Below are 16,512 nucleotides of genomic sequence, written 5' to 3'. Positions count from 1 at the left end.
TACTTGTGATTGGTCTATTCAGATTCTCCATTTCTTCTTGGTTCAATTTTGGGAGGTTGTATAAGTCTAAGAATTTATCCATTTCTTCTAGATTGTCCGATTTGTTGGCATATAATTTCTCATAGTATTCTCTTATAATCCTCTGTATTTCCATGGTATCCGTTGTAATTTCTCCTCTTTCATTTCTAATTTTATTTACTTGAGCCTTTTCTCTTTTTTTCTTAGTTAGCCTGGCTAAGGGTTTGTCTATTTTGTTTATCTTCTCGAAGAACCAACTCTTTGTTTCATTAATCCTTTCTACTGTTTTTTTGGTCTCAATATCATTTATTTCTGCTCTGATTTTTATTATTTCTCTCCTTCTGCTGGCTTTGGGCTTTGTTTGTTCTTCTTTTTCTAGTTCTGTTAGGTGTAATTTAAGGTTGCCTATTAGGGCTTTTTCTTGTTTGTTAAGGTGGGCTTGTATCGCTATGAGTTTCCCTCTCAGGACCGCTTTTGCTGCATCCCATATGGTTTGATATGGCATGTTATCATTTTCGTTTGTTTCCAGATAGTTTTTGATTTCTCCTTTAATTTCATCAATGATCCATTGGTTGTTCAGTAGCATGTTGTTTAATCTCCACATTTTTGTCACTTTCCCAGTTTTTTTTTCCTGGTTCATTTCCAGTTTCATAGCCTTATGGTCTGAAAAGATGCTTGTTATGATTTCAATCCTCTTAAATTTATTGAGGCTTGCTTTGTTTCCCAACATATGGTCTATCCTAGAGAATGTTCCATGCGCGCTTGAGAAGAATGTGTAGTCAGCTGTTTTTGGGTGGAGTGCTCTGTATATGTCTACTAGGTCCATCTCGTCCAGTTTTTCATTTAAGTCTAATATTTCTTTATTAACTTTTTGTCTGGATGATCTATCCATTGCTGTAAGTGGGGTGTTAAGATCCCCTACTATTATTGTGTTGTTGTTGATTTCTCCTTTTAGGTTTGTTAATAGTTGTTTTATGTACATTGGTGCTCCTATGTTGGGTGCATATATATTTATAAGTGATATGTCTTCTTGATGGAGTGTCCCTTTTATCATTATATATTTCCCTTCTTTGTCTTTCTTAACCTGTTTTATCTTGAAGTCTACTTTGTCTGATATGAGTATGGCAACACCTGCTTTCTTTTGTTTGCCATTAGCTTGGAGTATTGTCTTCCATCCTTTCACTCTGAGCCTGTGCTTGTCTTTAGTGCTAAGATGTGTTTCCTGAAGGCAGCATATTGTTGGGTCTTGCTTTTTAATCCATCCTGCCACTCTGTATCTTTTGATTGGAGAGTTCAATCCATTTACATTTAGGGTAATTATTGAAATATGAGGGTTGAATGTTGCTGTTTTGTCACTTATTTTCTGGTTCTTTTGCATTTCCTTTGTTTCTTGTCCCATTTGTTTTGGACTGCCAATTCAGTTTGGTTGTTCTGTCTTATGATTCTTCTAGTTTTCTCTTTGTTTATCATATGTGGTTTTAATTTGATTATTTGTTTAGTGGTTACCTTGAGGTTTGGGCAAAAAATCTTCTGTATGAGATAGTCCATTATCTGATAGCCTCCTATTTCCTTATACTAAGTCAATTCAGTCACTTTCCTCTTCCCCTTCTAAGTTGCTCTTGTTATACCTTATTCTATCTTGTGTTGTGGCTGTGTGTTTACAGTGATGAGGTTAAATTTATTTTTGGTGAATTTCTTCCTTTGATCTTTGAGTTTAGTATTTAAGTGGTTGCTAACCTATTCCGGTAAAGATCTACTATTTCTCTGATTTTGTCTGCCTACTTTTCTCCTTACTCCAAGCTTTGTGTTCCCTTTCTCTTCTTGTTTTCGGGCCTGAGGGCCTTCTTGAGTATTTCTTGTAGTGGCGGTCTCGTGGCCATGAACTCCCTTAGCTTTTGTTTATCTGGGAGAGTTACTATTTCTCCATCATATTTGAAGGATATTTTTGCTGGATAGAGTATTCTTGGCTGAAAGTTTTTGTCTTTTAGTATTTTGAATATATCATTCCAGTCTCTTCTAGCCTGAAAAGTTTCTGTTGAGAAATCCGCTGAGAGCCTGATGGGAGTTCCTTTGTACGTTATTTTTTGTTTTTGTCTAGCTGCCCTTAATATTGTTTCTTTGTCGTTGACCCTGGCTAGCCTTACCACTAGGTGTCGTGGTGAAGGCCTTTGTCTGTTAATATATATAGGAGTCCTGTTGGCTTCGCTTACTGGTATTTCCTGCTCCTTCCCCAGATTTGGGAAATTTTCAGCTATTATTTCCTTGAATAGGCTCTCTGTTCCTCTTTCCCTCTCCTCTCCCTCAGGAATACCTATAATTCTTATGTTACATTTTCTAATAGAGTCCGATATTTCTCGGAGTCTTTCTTCATTTCTTTTTAGTCTTAGTTCTCTCTCTTCTTCCATCTGGAGTATATCTGTATTGCTATCCTCTAAAGTACTAATTCTTTCCTCCATATTGTCAGCTCTGTTCTTTAAAGATTCCAGATTCTCCTTTATCTCCTCCATTGTGTTCTTCATCTCCATCAGCCCTGATAGGTTTTTCTTTATGATTTCAATCTCTTTTGTGAAGAAACTCCTAATCTCATTGAATTGTTTGTCTGTGTTGTCTCGTATTTCGTTGAGTGTTTTTATGATAGCTATTTTGAAATCTCTGTCATTTAGTTTATGGATTTCTGTGTCTTCGGGGTTGATTTCTGGTTGCTTGTCATTTTGTTTCTGGTCTGGTGATTTCATATATTTTTGCATTGTGGTTCCTGTGTTGGTTTTGGTTTTCCTCATCCTGGAAGTCTCTGGTTGCACTTTCCACCTGCCGCCACTGTGTGGTGGTGAAGGGCTGTGTAGTCTAAGCCCCCTGCGCTCTGCCCCAGTTTTTCTGCTGCGATCCGCAGTTTTGTTTTGTTTTGTTTTGTTTCTTTTCCCCACTGCGATCCACGGGTCCAGTCCAATTTATTCAGGTCTGCCTCGGACCGCTAGATCTGGTCGAGCTGCAGACTCCGGGTTGTGGGGAGGGGGGAGCTCTCTCTTTTGCCCTCTGGGTCCCTGACGTGGGAGGCTTCTCGTTTGCCCCTCTTTATCCGCTCTCTGGGTTGCTCAGATGTTGATGGTAGCCCTGTGGCTCCTCTGAGCCCTCTGTGCGGGAGTTTCCCACTGGTTGAGAGCGCCCGAAGAGCTGCAGTTTCCCGCCGAGGGCCGCCCCTCCCCCCTCTCTGGGAGCCGCGCGGACCGGATCGCTGATCTGATGGGGAGGGAGCGGAGTTCTCCTTACCTCTCCCCACTTCCTCCGGGGGCCCAGCACGTTCCGCTCTCAGATGTGCGGCAGTGTGGATCCCTCCGCTCCAGCTTTTGACTGTCTGGGATTCCGTTGTTTGTCTGTGGCTGTTACTTTTGTTGTATTTTGTGGGGGAAGAATTCACGGGAAAGCTCACTCCGCCATGATGCTGACGTCACTCTTGTTACTTGTTTTTGAGGCCTTTTCATAGGTGGAGAGAAATCAAAACAGTTAGTATCTGGATCTGTCGATTTCTCTTATCTTCCATCCTTGAAATTCGCTTAGACGTCAGCACCTGTGACAGTACCTAGTCATGTCCCCTTCCACTGGACATCTTGTGCAGTGTCATTTTATGTCTTCCTTTCTCTTCTGCTCTAATTTAAGTGTGCCCAAGTTTAGTGCTTAGTTTTCTTGGTATCTCTCTCTCACCCTTGGATATATCATCTCTTTGCCTTATATCAGCTGTCATTTCTGTCGTGAAGAATACTAAATCTCCAAACCTATTCTGTATCACTTTCAGGCTATTCTCTCACCTTCTAATCCAGGTTCTATTTTATAACAAGATTAATCTTTCTGAAACACAGCTTTCCTTCTAAAGAACAATTTACTTAGTTTGATGTAAGGTTCTTTATATTCTGACCCATTCAGTTTTTAAAATCTACTGTCTTTCACTCCTTACTTGAACTGGCTACCCCACCAGATTGATTACTCATTCTTACCTGAGCAGAGCTCACTATTTGCTATTCACTTCTGCTCTTATGCTCAGGGTTTTTTTGTTTTTTTTTTTGTGAGGAGGATCAGCCCTAAGCTAACATCCATGCTGAATCCTCCTCTTTTTTGCTGAGGAAGGCCGGCTCTGAGCTAACATCTATTGCCAGTCCACCTCCTTTTTTTTCTTTCCCCACAAAGCCCCAGTAGATAGTCATATGTCATAGTTACACATCCTTCTAGTTGCTGTATGTGGGACACGGCCCCAGCATGGCCGGAGAAGCGGTGCGTCGGTACGCGTCTGGGATCCGAACCCGGGCCGTCAGTAGCGGAGCGCGAGCACTTAACCGCTAAGCCACGGGGCCGGCCCTGCTCAGGGCTTTCTGTTCTCTCTTACCCAAGCTTCCCCTTTCACTGCTGTTGTCAGTGAAGACCCCATATCACTACGATTTGCCTTTTCAAAACCTTCCTGGACCATTTTATTTAAACCATAGTAATCTTTCTTCTCTTGCCTAATTATTTTGATATGCATATTGCCTGTCTTCCGCATAAAGATTCTAAACTCGTTGAAACTAAGGAGTGCAGAACACCTAGAGTTCCTAGCACCGTATTTCCTCTGTAGTGGGCAGCAAATTCATGTTTTGATTATTTGTAAAATTTGTGGAGAGAGAAAAGATAACCTTAATGGCTTTATACCTTTAATACCTTTATGGATAACTGAAGTAAAAGGAGGCAATGCTGAAATATATAGCCTTAAAAACATAATTAGTGGATCTTTATGGTTTATTGGGAGTCTGTTCTTACTTTAAAAGCTTCCTCTAGTTATTAGGTTTAAGTAGACACTGTGTACCATATTAAGAAATGGTTTGATCTCCTTCGTAGTCTAATTTGTAAAGCAGCAGAGTGAGAAAATTCATCCTGAAAATCCATCTGACTATGTGTGAGGACTGAGAAAACCTGAACAAAATTGGACTAAATTTTACTTTCTCATGGGCTGCATGAGTTATTTGGGGTAGTAGATTTATTTAGATCCTTGTCTATAGTGTCCTGTCATAGTGATCCCCATCTATAAGTCATTCATTCAACCAATAATTATTGAGCATCTACTCTGTGATAATTGAGCATCTACTCTGTGATAAGCCCTGTTCTAAACAGTAAGAATATAACAGTGATCAAAACAGCTAATATTCGAGTGGGAGGAATAGACAATAAACAAAGCAAACAAATATCAGATATTGATAAGTGCTATGCAAGTTAACTAAAATAGGGTGAGGTGACAGAATAACTGGGTAGTCAAGAAAGTCTTCTCGGAAATGACATTTAAACAGATCTGAATAATAAGGAGGCAGCATGTCAACATCAGAAAGAACATTCCATGCAGGGGAAATAACTGCTAATACAAAATACCCTAAAGTGGAGGTAGTCAGGAGTGAAATCACATAGGGCATTGTAGGCCATGATAAGGAACTTAGATTTTATTCGGAGTAAGGTGAGAAGCCATTGGAGGGTTCTAAGCTGCTAGTGATAAAGTCCCTCTGGCTGCTGTGTAGAAAGTAGATGGGGTTGAGGGAAGGAATGGAAGCTGGAAAACTAGTTAATAGTATGTTGTAGTCATTCAGAAAAAACAGGATCAAGGAAGCTTTGACTAAGGTGGTGGTAGTAGTAGAAAACAGAGAAGTAGAGTTGACAAGATTTACTAATAGATTTGACATGTAGATTTAGAGAAAGAAAAATCAAGGATGTCTCCTAAATTTTTGACTTAAGCAACTAGGTAGATGGTAGTGGTTTTTAGTGATGAGGAAGAGCAGAGATGGAGCAGGTTTGGAGAAGAGAAAATCCTGTTAAGCTTGATGTTGTACTTGAGGAGCTTTAAGTTCAGTAGACGAGATAAGGTAAAAATATAATACCTAGATATGAATTATGTTTTTCTATTGCTGCACAACTTAGCTTGAAAAAAGAAACTTTTTTATTTCACGGTTTCTGTGGGTCAGGAATTTAGGACCAGCTTAGCTGGGTGGTTCTGATGCAGGGTTTCTGTGAGGTTGCAGTGAAGATGTCAGCTGAGGCTGCAGTCATCTGAAGGCTTGACTGAGGCTAGAGGACTTGCTTCCAAGTTCACTCAAGTGCTTGTTGCCAGGAGTCCTCAGTTTCTCAATGACTGTTGGTCAGAGGCTTCAGTTTCTCACCACATGGGCTTCTCCATAGGGAAGCTACACATACCATCATTTGTGCTACATTCTGTTAGAAGCAAGTCATTAAGTACAGTTCAAAGGGAAGAGGAGTTGGCCTTTATCTTTTGAAGAAAAGCAATTCAAAGAATTTGTGGACATCTTTTTAAACCCCCAGAGAATATTAAAAGTAAAGCAAGCCTGAAGCTCATCAAGTATCATCAGATTATAGCTTGTTCCTGTGATGACTCTTGTTTAGTATCCAAATGTTCAACTTAACAGTGTATTGCCAGGAGTGACTCTAAAAGAGGATTATACCTGAATACTTGTCATATATGCTGAATCCCTAGTGAAGACAAGCAATTCTCACATAAACAAACCATCACAATCTGAAAACTTACTTTATCGTTTAATTGAATCTGTCTCTCATCACTTCATTCATTAAGCCAGTATCATTAGATATCAAACATTGTTTTATGTCTTTGTGTTCTCATCACAGGTTATTGCTTACAACTCAGAAGGTAAAAGTAATCCAAGTGAAGTAGTAGAATTTACTACATGCCCTGATAAACCAGGAGTACCTGTAAAGCCTTCAGTTAAAGGAAAGATACATTCACACAGTTTTAAAATAACTTGGGGTAAGATGTTATGCATATTTGTACATCATTACTCTTATTGGATTAGAATGATTTGAATATTAAGATAACTTGTAGCATATTTGAGTAAATTTGTTAGCTTGAACAAGTTCAGTAAGAAATGTGAGAGTCATTCACTGTTTGAGGATCTTTTTTGTGGAAAGCTTTGTACTTACACATACTAAGTTCAGATTTGATAAGGGAGAACTTGGGATCCACTGTAGGACTATGAGCAGGGGTAGCACTGTACGAAATAAAAGATTACTGAACTTGTAGCTAAAGTCACCTGAGTTAAACTGGCTCTCAGGAGAAAAGAAAATCACTTATTCATTTAAAACAAACATTTATTGAGCACCTGCTTATATACTACTTAAAGAAAACCCAATAAGGTAATGAGATGCTGGTATTAATAGAGCATTGCAGGTGATTCTTTTTTCTTTTTAAGCAATCCTAGGTTTGGTATTCTGTTTTTTAGGATTTTCTGTCATTTTTAAATTATATGTACTTTGCCTAATACCATTTTTCTTTCTTTGGGTAGACCCACCAAAAGATAGTGGAGGGGCAGCCATCAGTAAATATGTAGTGGAGATGGCAGAAGGTTCTAATGGTAAGAATAACTATAAAGAATTGATAGATTTATACCAATCAGTCTACCTCTTCTCTTCATGATTTTATATTTTATGTGATCTCTTCTTTACTCTTGATTTTTTTCCTTTCTTTGTAGCACTTAAGATTTTGCCTAAGACCCACTTTAAGTTGTAATCCCCAGAAATACAGTGAATCAAATGTAAGACTGCTGTACACCTATATTATTACATTTACATTTGCATTTTCATGTTTTTTTCTCATTTGTTTGCATTGCTCAGTTCCAGTATACCTAGACTAAAGTCTTCTGCAGGTTAGTTTATTCAGTTAGATTTATATCCAGATGTACAGAGAAAAATTATCTTCTAAAGTGTAACTTATGTTATACTACTTTTCATAATAAATTCTGTGCCTAGTAAACTTTATTATTGAATCATACATTTAGCAATCTTTGTTTCTATCAAATGACCTATTTCCTGCAAAAAACAAGGATGTCTTTTAATTAAGACTAAACTTCCTATGGTATTGGTTCTTTCTATTCTTTGTGTGTTATAATGTTATTACTGGACCGGTAAACACATTTAAAATGCTTAATTCAAAGCAAATTATCAATCTAAACCAAAGTCTGTACAGAGTTACAGAGATATTTCATTTCAGCAAAGCCATGCAAATTTGTCTAGGAAGCTGTACACATAAAATTAGATCATTTCCAGGAAACTTGAAACAAGCTTAAATTGTTTCTGACAGATTACATAAGCACTTCTTGAGTGAAGCTAGGATACCTGCCGTGTCCAAGATACCAAAATGTTAAACATTACCTTGCAGCTGATTGAACATAATTCTTCACTTTACAGGAAACAAATGGGATATGATATACAGTGGAACTACCAGGGAACATCTTTGTGATCGACTGAATCCAGGCTGTTTCTATCGTTTACGAGTTTACTGCATCAGTGATGGAGGACAGAGTGCGGTAATACTTATGTGTAGATTTTTTTTTTTTTCAAGTTTGGTCAAATGAGATGGGATCACCAGATGCCACCTCAAATATTGAAATGTATCCACAGACGTATAAAAGTAATTTCTGTAACCCAGGTGGTTAATTTTATAGTGACCAAAATATGTTAATATAGTACTTAAGCTCATGGTCAGTATTCAGTGAATATCTGCTGTCTGGTTGGTGTTTAGCTTTGGAAAAATATATACGAAATATATAATATATACAAATATGTACTACATATATATACATACACATATATGAAAACATTGCAGAAAATTTTATAGATAAATTTAGGATGCTTAATAACCATACCTAACAGAAATAGAAATAAAACAATTGTAGATTGATTTACCACTCCATAAAATTACGTGTATCAGAACAAACCATAAAATATCATTTACTGTTTCAACACAGATTCTTATATTTACTTATTTCAGAAAAGTTGGCAATTATTTTTGTTATTAGAGACCCAATAACCAAAATGGACTTAAAATGTGCTATTGATTATATATGAGACATTTGTAATGTTCAAGAAAGGTATGTTTTTTAATAGAAGTGAATTTTTTTTAATGAATTTAACTAACAGTGGTTTCTTGGAGCATTCATAATTGTTATTATTTTTCAAATGGAATTTAATGCAATGAAAGTACTTTTTTAAAAAATGAATTATAAGCATTTTGCTGAAAATGTGAATATTGTGAAACCAAATGCAAGTCCTGCCCAACAGGCTTGGAATCCAATTGCTTCATTTGTCTAATAAAATCTTCCTGGATTTTAAAAAAAGCAAACCCTTCCTCCCCCCCTAAAAAAGACTCTATTTTTCTAATATAGCGTTATAGCATTCTTACATAGGATACATTTCTGAATAAGGTGATAAGTAAATATTTTATTTATGTTTGGAAAGAATGTTAAGGTAAAGCTTAATAAAGTGCAGATAAGAACTATGGCGCACTGAATTTATTTCATTGTTTTAAAGAGAATGTTTTTTAAAATAAAACTAGAAGACTTTTTTTCAAAAGTCATAGAAACTAAAAGTAATACCAATTACCTGGAAAGACGCCAAATACTTGGAAAAGCTTACCTGATTTTTGAATTATTTTTAAGTGGAAAGGAAGAAGGAAAGATTTTTTTTTAATAAATAAATAAATGAATTAGTGTTTAGGTTAAAAATACAGTATACAGTAAAGTAGCCAAAATAGTCTAAACCTCCTGAAAACATGACAAACAGCATTTACAGACTGTGTTAAAACATCTTTCCTTAGAAGAGATTTGTGGATCAGTTTGGACAGGATCAAAAATAATGTCCAGGGCCCGCCCCTTGGGGTAGCGATTAAGTGCGCACGCTCCGCTGCTGGCGGCCCGGGTTCGGATCTCGGGCGCACACCGTCGCACCACTTGTCAGGCCATGCTGTGGCGGCATCCCACATAAAGTGGAGGAAGATGGGCATGGATGTTAGCTCAGGGCCAGTCTTCCTCAGCAAAAAGAGGATTGGCGTAGATGTTAGCTCAGGGCTGATCTTCCTCACAAAAAAAATAAAATAATGTCCATTAGGTTGGGTTAGAGTTTGTTTTTTTGTTTGGTTTTTAGTTATGGAAAGAAGAAAAGGAACACGTTTTTGTTCTTTTTTTATTTTCCAGGAACTAACATTTCATATAGTAGTCACATAGTACGTGCCTTTATTTATCTGTATGAAATTTGAGTTTTAATGATTTATTTGGGTTTTGATTTTATTCAGAATTTTATTCCTTTGCAGTGGATAGTCAAATACAGTTTCAAATTATTGGTGCAGTCTTTGTGTTCATGTTATTTTCCTTTAACAAAAGCAATCTGATTATTTGGCTTGGGGCATTTTTGTCTTGTTTTTCCTTTTGTTTTGGCAGGTATCTGAATCTTTACTTGTGCAGACTCCAGCTGTGCCTCCTGGCCCGTGCCTCCCTCCCAGATTACAGGGTAGACCCAAAGCAAAAGAAATACAGTTACGATGGGGTAATTTCCATTTTGGTAATAAATTATTATTAAGTTAATACTAAATATATTTATCTTGTTAAACTGCATAAATCTTGCCTCCTTTAGGACCCCCTCCAGTCGATGGTGGATCACCCATTTCCTGCTATGGTGTGGAAATGTCTCCTGTAGAAAAAGATGAACCCAGAGAAGTTTATCAAGGTTCTGAAGTAGAATGTACAGTGAGCAACCTTCTTCCAGGAAAGACTTACAGCTTCAGACTGCGCGCAGCTAACAAAATAGGGGTAGGAGGACAGTGCTGACTGAATTATAATTACAGTAGTGTTTCATATAACCTATATAATCGCACCCATTATTTGGTCATTTTGCTTTCACCATGTGACTCCAAATTTTACAATTTTCACTAAGCCTATATTGATAAATAAGAGAGAGGTCAGTATATACCACAACTTAATTGGTACAGAATCTCAGTATATTTTCAAATTATTTGTGACACTTTGGACTTCCACTGGGCTAAAGTTGGCCTTTCAGGCAGTGCCAATAGGATTTACGTAGTAAATTTAAGAGTAGAAACAAGATTATAGGATGAAATACGTGGAGTAATTAAGTTTTTTGAGGCTGGTTGTATGCATCATTTACTTTCAGTTAGCAACTAATTGTGATTTATTTTTTGCCTAAAGAAAAAAATATTTAGATTTTAAGCATTTCTGGTTTTGTGTGGATTTTTTTTTTAATATTATCTATGAATTGGTACAACTCCATAAAATGGACAAAATAGCTTATAGCTCCATTTTACAACTGAGGAAGCTGGGGCTCAGAAAAGCTAAATATCTTGCCCACAAATATCTTATCTCTGTCACACTAAGAGGTGATAGAGATAAACTAGACAAGTTTGTCAGACTCCAGAGCCAAAGCCCTTCTACTCAGCTATGATACCTCTCATCTCTCTGCATTAAATCAGGTTCTCTAAGGACAACGCAGAAATTTCTTACCTCAATTGAGGTAATTTCTTTAAACTATTCTATAATTAAATTTCACAAAATTAAACTCACAAGTCTCTCCTCTCCCCATTATTTCAGATCTTAGTGAACTGTACTATATTTTATGTCTCATTCTCCAGCCGAGTTCAGTGTTTATATCTGTAAACTTATTTTTTTTTGTGAGGAAGACCAGCCCTGAGCTAACATCCAATGCCAATCCTCCTCTTTTTTTTTTTTTTGCTGAGGAAGACTGGCCCTGGGCTAACATCCATGCCCATCTTCCTCTACTTTATGTGGGACGCCGTCACAGCATGGCCCAACAAGCGGTGCGTCGGTGCGTGTCCGGGATCCCAACCGGCGAACCCCGGGCCGCTGCAGTGGAGGGCACGCATTTAACCGCTTGCGCCACCAGGCCAGCCCCTGTAAACTTGGTTTTAAATTTTTTATATGCCAAATTTATATACTTTGTTGGCAGTCCTTACGTAGGTCATTCCTTCCTGTCTGAAGTTATCATCTTGTCAGCCCCACAAGGTGGCAGTACACTGAGATAGCATCTTTAATACTAGTGCCCTTAATCTATATTTTCAGGTTTGTGATAATTTGTCAAAACCATCTTAAGTAAATATTTGCTTTCTATATTTCCAGAGAATATATATTTTAGACCCTTCTAAAGCTGTTCTAAATTTTAAGATATAATTTATGCCTACCATCTCTCATGCCTTTGATTGGTATCCATTTCTTCACTCCTCATATAATTTATTCTGACTTATTCCACCTACCTGGTTCCCTAATGCCCTCTCCTCCTTACAAAAACTAATTCATGAAGGAAGTACAAGTAAATGAAACTTAAAAACACCACACATATTCTCTTCCATGATCATTAAATCTTTTTACTTTCTATGAATGCTTTTAGAATTATATTATGGGCAATTAGTCTTCAAGGAGAGGGATGATGCAGTTAATTATTTGTGAGTATTTATGGAGAGCTGTGCAATCAGTGGATGAAAAATTAAAACACTGGTTATATTTGTTTTTCTAGTTTGGACCATTTTCAGAAAAATGTGATGTTACTACAGCCCCTGGACCACCAGATCAATGCAAGCCTCCTCAAGTGACATGCAAATCTGCAACTTGTGCACAAGTAAATTGGGAGGTATTATAATTTCCATTGTCTTATATTTACTTTCTTAAGCGATTAGAATAGTTTATATAAAAGAATAAAGATGTTGTTCATTTCACCTCCTAAATTACACAAAGAGTAAGTCCTAGTTAAATTCATGTGGTAAAAAGTAAATTCCTTTTTCTCATTGAAGCATTTAAGTAAGGTATATTTGCATTACAGGTATTTAGATTCTTGTTCTTGATGTGCTTGGTATTTTCTCAAAGGCTTTGTCTCAGTACTGAGATATTTAGCCAGTGGTGAGCTTAATGTTCAGAACAAACATTCATAGGAATTAGTATAATACTATTTCTCTTATATTTATTATCTCCAGTGTATTTATTGTGTACAGTAGTACTCAGTAATGATAATTCCATTTTCAGTTTCCTTTGAAATGTAACAAAGAAAATGTCCTTGTATGATTTATCATTTTATATTACTTAATAGAATTATTTTGAAGTATACTTACCTTAAGTGATTCAGTCATATTTCTATTTCTAATTGAAAATAAAGTTATATTTTTTGACCAATCTTAAATTCAGGTCGCCTTAATGAATAAAAATTTAATATTGAACAGTTTAATTTTGCTTGAACATTTTTAAAAAATTCAAAGGCAATCCAGTTTTTGATATGCTCAGGTAAAGCACATTTTTTGGCCAAAAGCTGTTTAATCAATGACAAAACTTAGGACCTTTATCCTTTTCTTAATTTAAAGGTCCCTTTGAGTAATGGAACAGATGTCACTGAATATCGACTGGAGTGGGGAGGAGTGGAAGGAAGTATGCAGATATGTTACTGTGGGCCTGGTCTCAGTTATGAATTAAAAGGACTTTCACCAGCAACTACCTATTATTGCAGAGTCCAGGTAAAGGCGATCAGGGCCTTGTCCTTACGCTTTTCAGAGTCTTGTGTTTTGTGAGCATTTTCATGGTCATGTCTTTGTTAACTTATGGGCTCTGTTAATTTGTAGGCTCTGAGTATTGTGGGTGCAGGCCCTTTCAGTGAAGTAGTAGCCTGTGTGACTCCACCATCAGTTCCTGCCATTGTGACTTGTCTTCAAGAAATAAGTGATGATGACATAGAAAATCCCCATTATTCACCTTCTACATGCCTTGCAATAAGCTGGGAAAAGCCTTGTGACCATGGTTCAGAAATCCTTGCCTACAGCATAGACTGTGGAGACAAACAGCCCTTGACAGTGGGAAAGGTTACAAGCTATATTATAGACAATTTGCAACCAGATACAACATACAGGTACACTCTAAAAACTGTGTTAATTTTTGCCTCAACCAGAGAAACAAATAATCATGAACTAAACTTTTTTTTTTTTTTTTTTTTTAATGGTGGCACTTAGAATACGAATTCAAGCCTTGAATAGCCTTGGAGCTGGCCCTTTCAGTCACATGATAAAATTAAAAACTAAGCCCCTCCCTCCTGATCCACCTCGTCTGGAATGTGTTGCCTTTAGCCACCAGAACCTTAAACTGAAATGGGGAGAAGGAACCCCAAGGACATTATCAACAGATTCTGTTCAGTACCACCTTCAGATGGAAGATAAGAATGGAAGGTAGGTGTTTTTAGTTGCTTCTTTATGTAGTTTCTTAGGTCTTAAGTAAATTTTCAAAAACAGAATTCTCATAAGAAATAACTGTTTGCTGTTTTCGAAACATCAGAAGGCACAATGGTTTCCTTTGCTTGTGAGTGGGATGCCAAGTGAGAAAAAATTAAGTGGGCTCTTTGCTACAAAATAAGCTCTTCAGTGCTTATTTCCAGCAAGAGGCAGTTTTTATAGTAAGTGATTGATTGGCTTAAGGCCTCTGAGATCCTTGAGGGGCAGAGATTATGTGTCACTCTCCTCCACACCCGTCACAGGGCCTGCACACTAAATGAATACAGTTCATTCCTCAGTGTCAGATCTCAGTTAGACTCTGTAATTAATTATTCAGTCCCCTTGGTACTCAGGTTCTTATGTATCCTGCCACCCTTTACATTTTCATTACACGCATGCCATATACTTTGCCAGTAAATCATGCATTTGAATTACAATGTTACTCAAAATATTTGTAATATAAATTATTCAAATGTCAATCTGGGGCTGTTTATTGACATTATATCCCATGTAAACAATGCCATATACCCTCCACAGCTGTTACTCTTCTAATATTTTAAGAATTTGAATTTTACTTTTTCTACTTTTCACTCAATTTATTAGAAAAGATTTGTATATCTGATGGATTCAGAGTACTAGTAAGAGTTTTTCCCAGGGTTACTTTGTTTTTTGTGTTGAGTTTGTATCTTAGCCAAGTATTCAGTAAAAGATTCAAAATATTTTTGGTGCTTGTACATAAGTACTCTCTATCAGAAATACTTACACATTTAAAATAACATTTGGAATTAAACATACTGTATCACCAGTAAGAGTATTACCTAGAGCAAACAGTATTGATCATTTCCTGAAATTTGTGGCTCTATGAATGTTAGCTTCTGTTCTTGGCAGAACTGTATGTACTCTCTTTGTAGCCTTATCTCTAGAAGGAGTTCTTTGCCTTGCCACAGGTTTTTGGTATAGCCATTTATCTTTAATATGTATTATTATTGTTGGATGAAGTAGTTATTTTCATCCCCTTTCTAGCATTTACATTTGGGGTAGTACAAAAAGGTTTACTAGAAACAGGTCTAATTAGTGTTTTGGCTGAAAGATAATAGAATTGAGATTCTATTAAATATAGTTTATATTATAGTCTATATTCTGTGATAGAACTTCAAGCTTAATTAATATCTAGCTAGCATCTAGAGAATTGTTGTAGGGCGTAAGTATGGCCAGAGGCCTTTGGCTGTGGAAAATAAAGATATTGAAACCTTTTATGATACTGCAAATTTACTATATAAATTTAATCAATTCAATATCTTTTTTTGTTAATTTTTTGTTTATTGCAGTAACATTGGTTTATAACATTGTATAAATTTCAGGTGTACATCATCATACTTCTATTTCTGCATAGATTACATCATGTTCACCACCAAAATACTAATTACAACCCATCACCACACACATGTGCCAAATTATCCTTTTCCCCCTCCTCCCTCCCCCCTTCCCCTCTGGTAACCACCAATCCAATCTCTGTCTCTATGTATTTGTTTATTGTTGTTATTATCTACTACTTAATGAAGGAAATCGTACGGTATTTGACCTTCTCCCTCTGACTTATTTCACTTTGCATAATACCCTCAATGTCCATCCATGTTGTCACAAATGGCTGGATTTCATCATTTCTTATGGCTGAGTAGTATTCCATTGTGTATATATACCACATCTTCTTTATCCATTCATACCTTGATGGGCACTTAGGTTGCTTCAGTGTCTTGGCTATTGTGAATAATGCTGTAATGAACACAGGGGTGCATGTATCTTTACGCATTGGTGTTTTCAAATTCTTTGGATAAATACCCAGCAGTGGAATAGCTGGATCATATGGTAGTTCTATCCTTGATTTTTTGAGGAATCTCCATACTGTTTTCCATAGTGGCTGTACCAGTTTGCACTCCCATCAGCAGTGTATGAGAGTTCCCTTCTCTCCACATCCTCTCCAACACATGTTGTTTCCTGTCTTGTTAATTATAGCCATTCTGATGGGCATGAGGTGATATCTCATTGTAGTTTTGATTTGCATTTCCCTGATAGTTAATGATTTTGAACATCTTTTCATGTGTCTGTTGGCCATCTGTATATCTTCTTTGGAGAAACATCTGTTCAGGTCTTTTGCCCATTTTTTAATTGGGTTGTTAGTTTTTGTGTTGTTGAGATGCATGAGTTCTTTATATATTTTGGAGATTAAGCCCTTATCAGATGTATGGTTTGCAAATATCTTCTCCCAATTGTTAGGTTGTCTTTTCGTTTTGTTGATGGTTTCCTTTGCTGTGCAGAAGCTTTTTAGTTTGATGTAGTCCCATTTGTTTATTTTTTCTATTGTTTCTCTTGCCCCGTCAGTCATGGTGCTTGAAAATATGTTGCTAAGACCAATG

At 36.7% G+C, this 16,512-nt stretch overlaps 1 protein-coding gene across 2 annotated transcripts in view; it reads left to right on the top strand.

Annotated features, from left to right (window-relative positions):
- Nucleotides 1-16,512, top strand: part of FNDC3A (fibronectin type III domain containing 3A) — a 179,991-nt gene that overhangs the window by 152,526 nt on the left and 10,953 nt on the right. For both annotated transcript variants that reach the window (XM_058548159.1, XM_058548160.1), the window contains 9 exons: nucleotides 6,664-6,802; nucleotides 7,338-7,406; nucleotides 8,239-8,357; nucleotides 10,266-10,371; nucleotides 10,459-10,634; nucleotides 12,370-12,483; nucleotides 13,205-13,354; nucleotides 13,460-13,743; nucleotides 13,844-14,056. In XM_058548159.1, the coding sequence (XP_058404142.1) occupies nucleotides 6,664-6,802; nucleotides 7,338-7,406; nucleotides 8,239-8,357; nucleotides 10,266-10,371; nucleotides 10,459-10,634; nucleotides 12,370-12,483; nucleotides 13,205-13,354; nucleotides 13,460-13,743; nucleotides 13,844-14,056 (1,370 nt within the window). The remainder of the gene's footprint in view (nucleotides 1-6,663; nucleotides 6,803-7,337; nucleotides 7,407-8,238; nucleotides 8,358-10,265; nucleotides 10,372-10,458; nucleotides 10,635-12,369; nucleotides 12,484-13,204; nucleotides 13,355-13,459; nucleotides 13,744-13,843; nucleotides 14,057-16,512) is intronic.

Source organism: Diceros bicornis, chromosome 9, assembly GCF_020826845.1.
Source record: "Diceros bicornis minor isolate mBicDic1 chromosome 9, mDicBic1.mat.cur, whole genome shotgun sequence".
NCBI lineage: Eukaryota > Metazoa > Chordata > Mammalia > Perissodactyla > Rhinocerotidae > Diceros > Diceros bicornis.
This window is presented reverse-complemented; position numbering and strand designations above follow the sequence as displayed.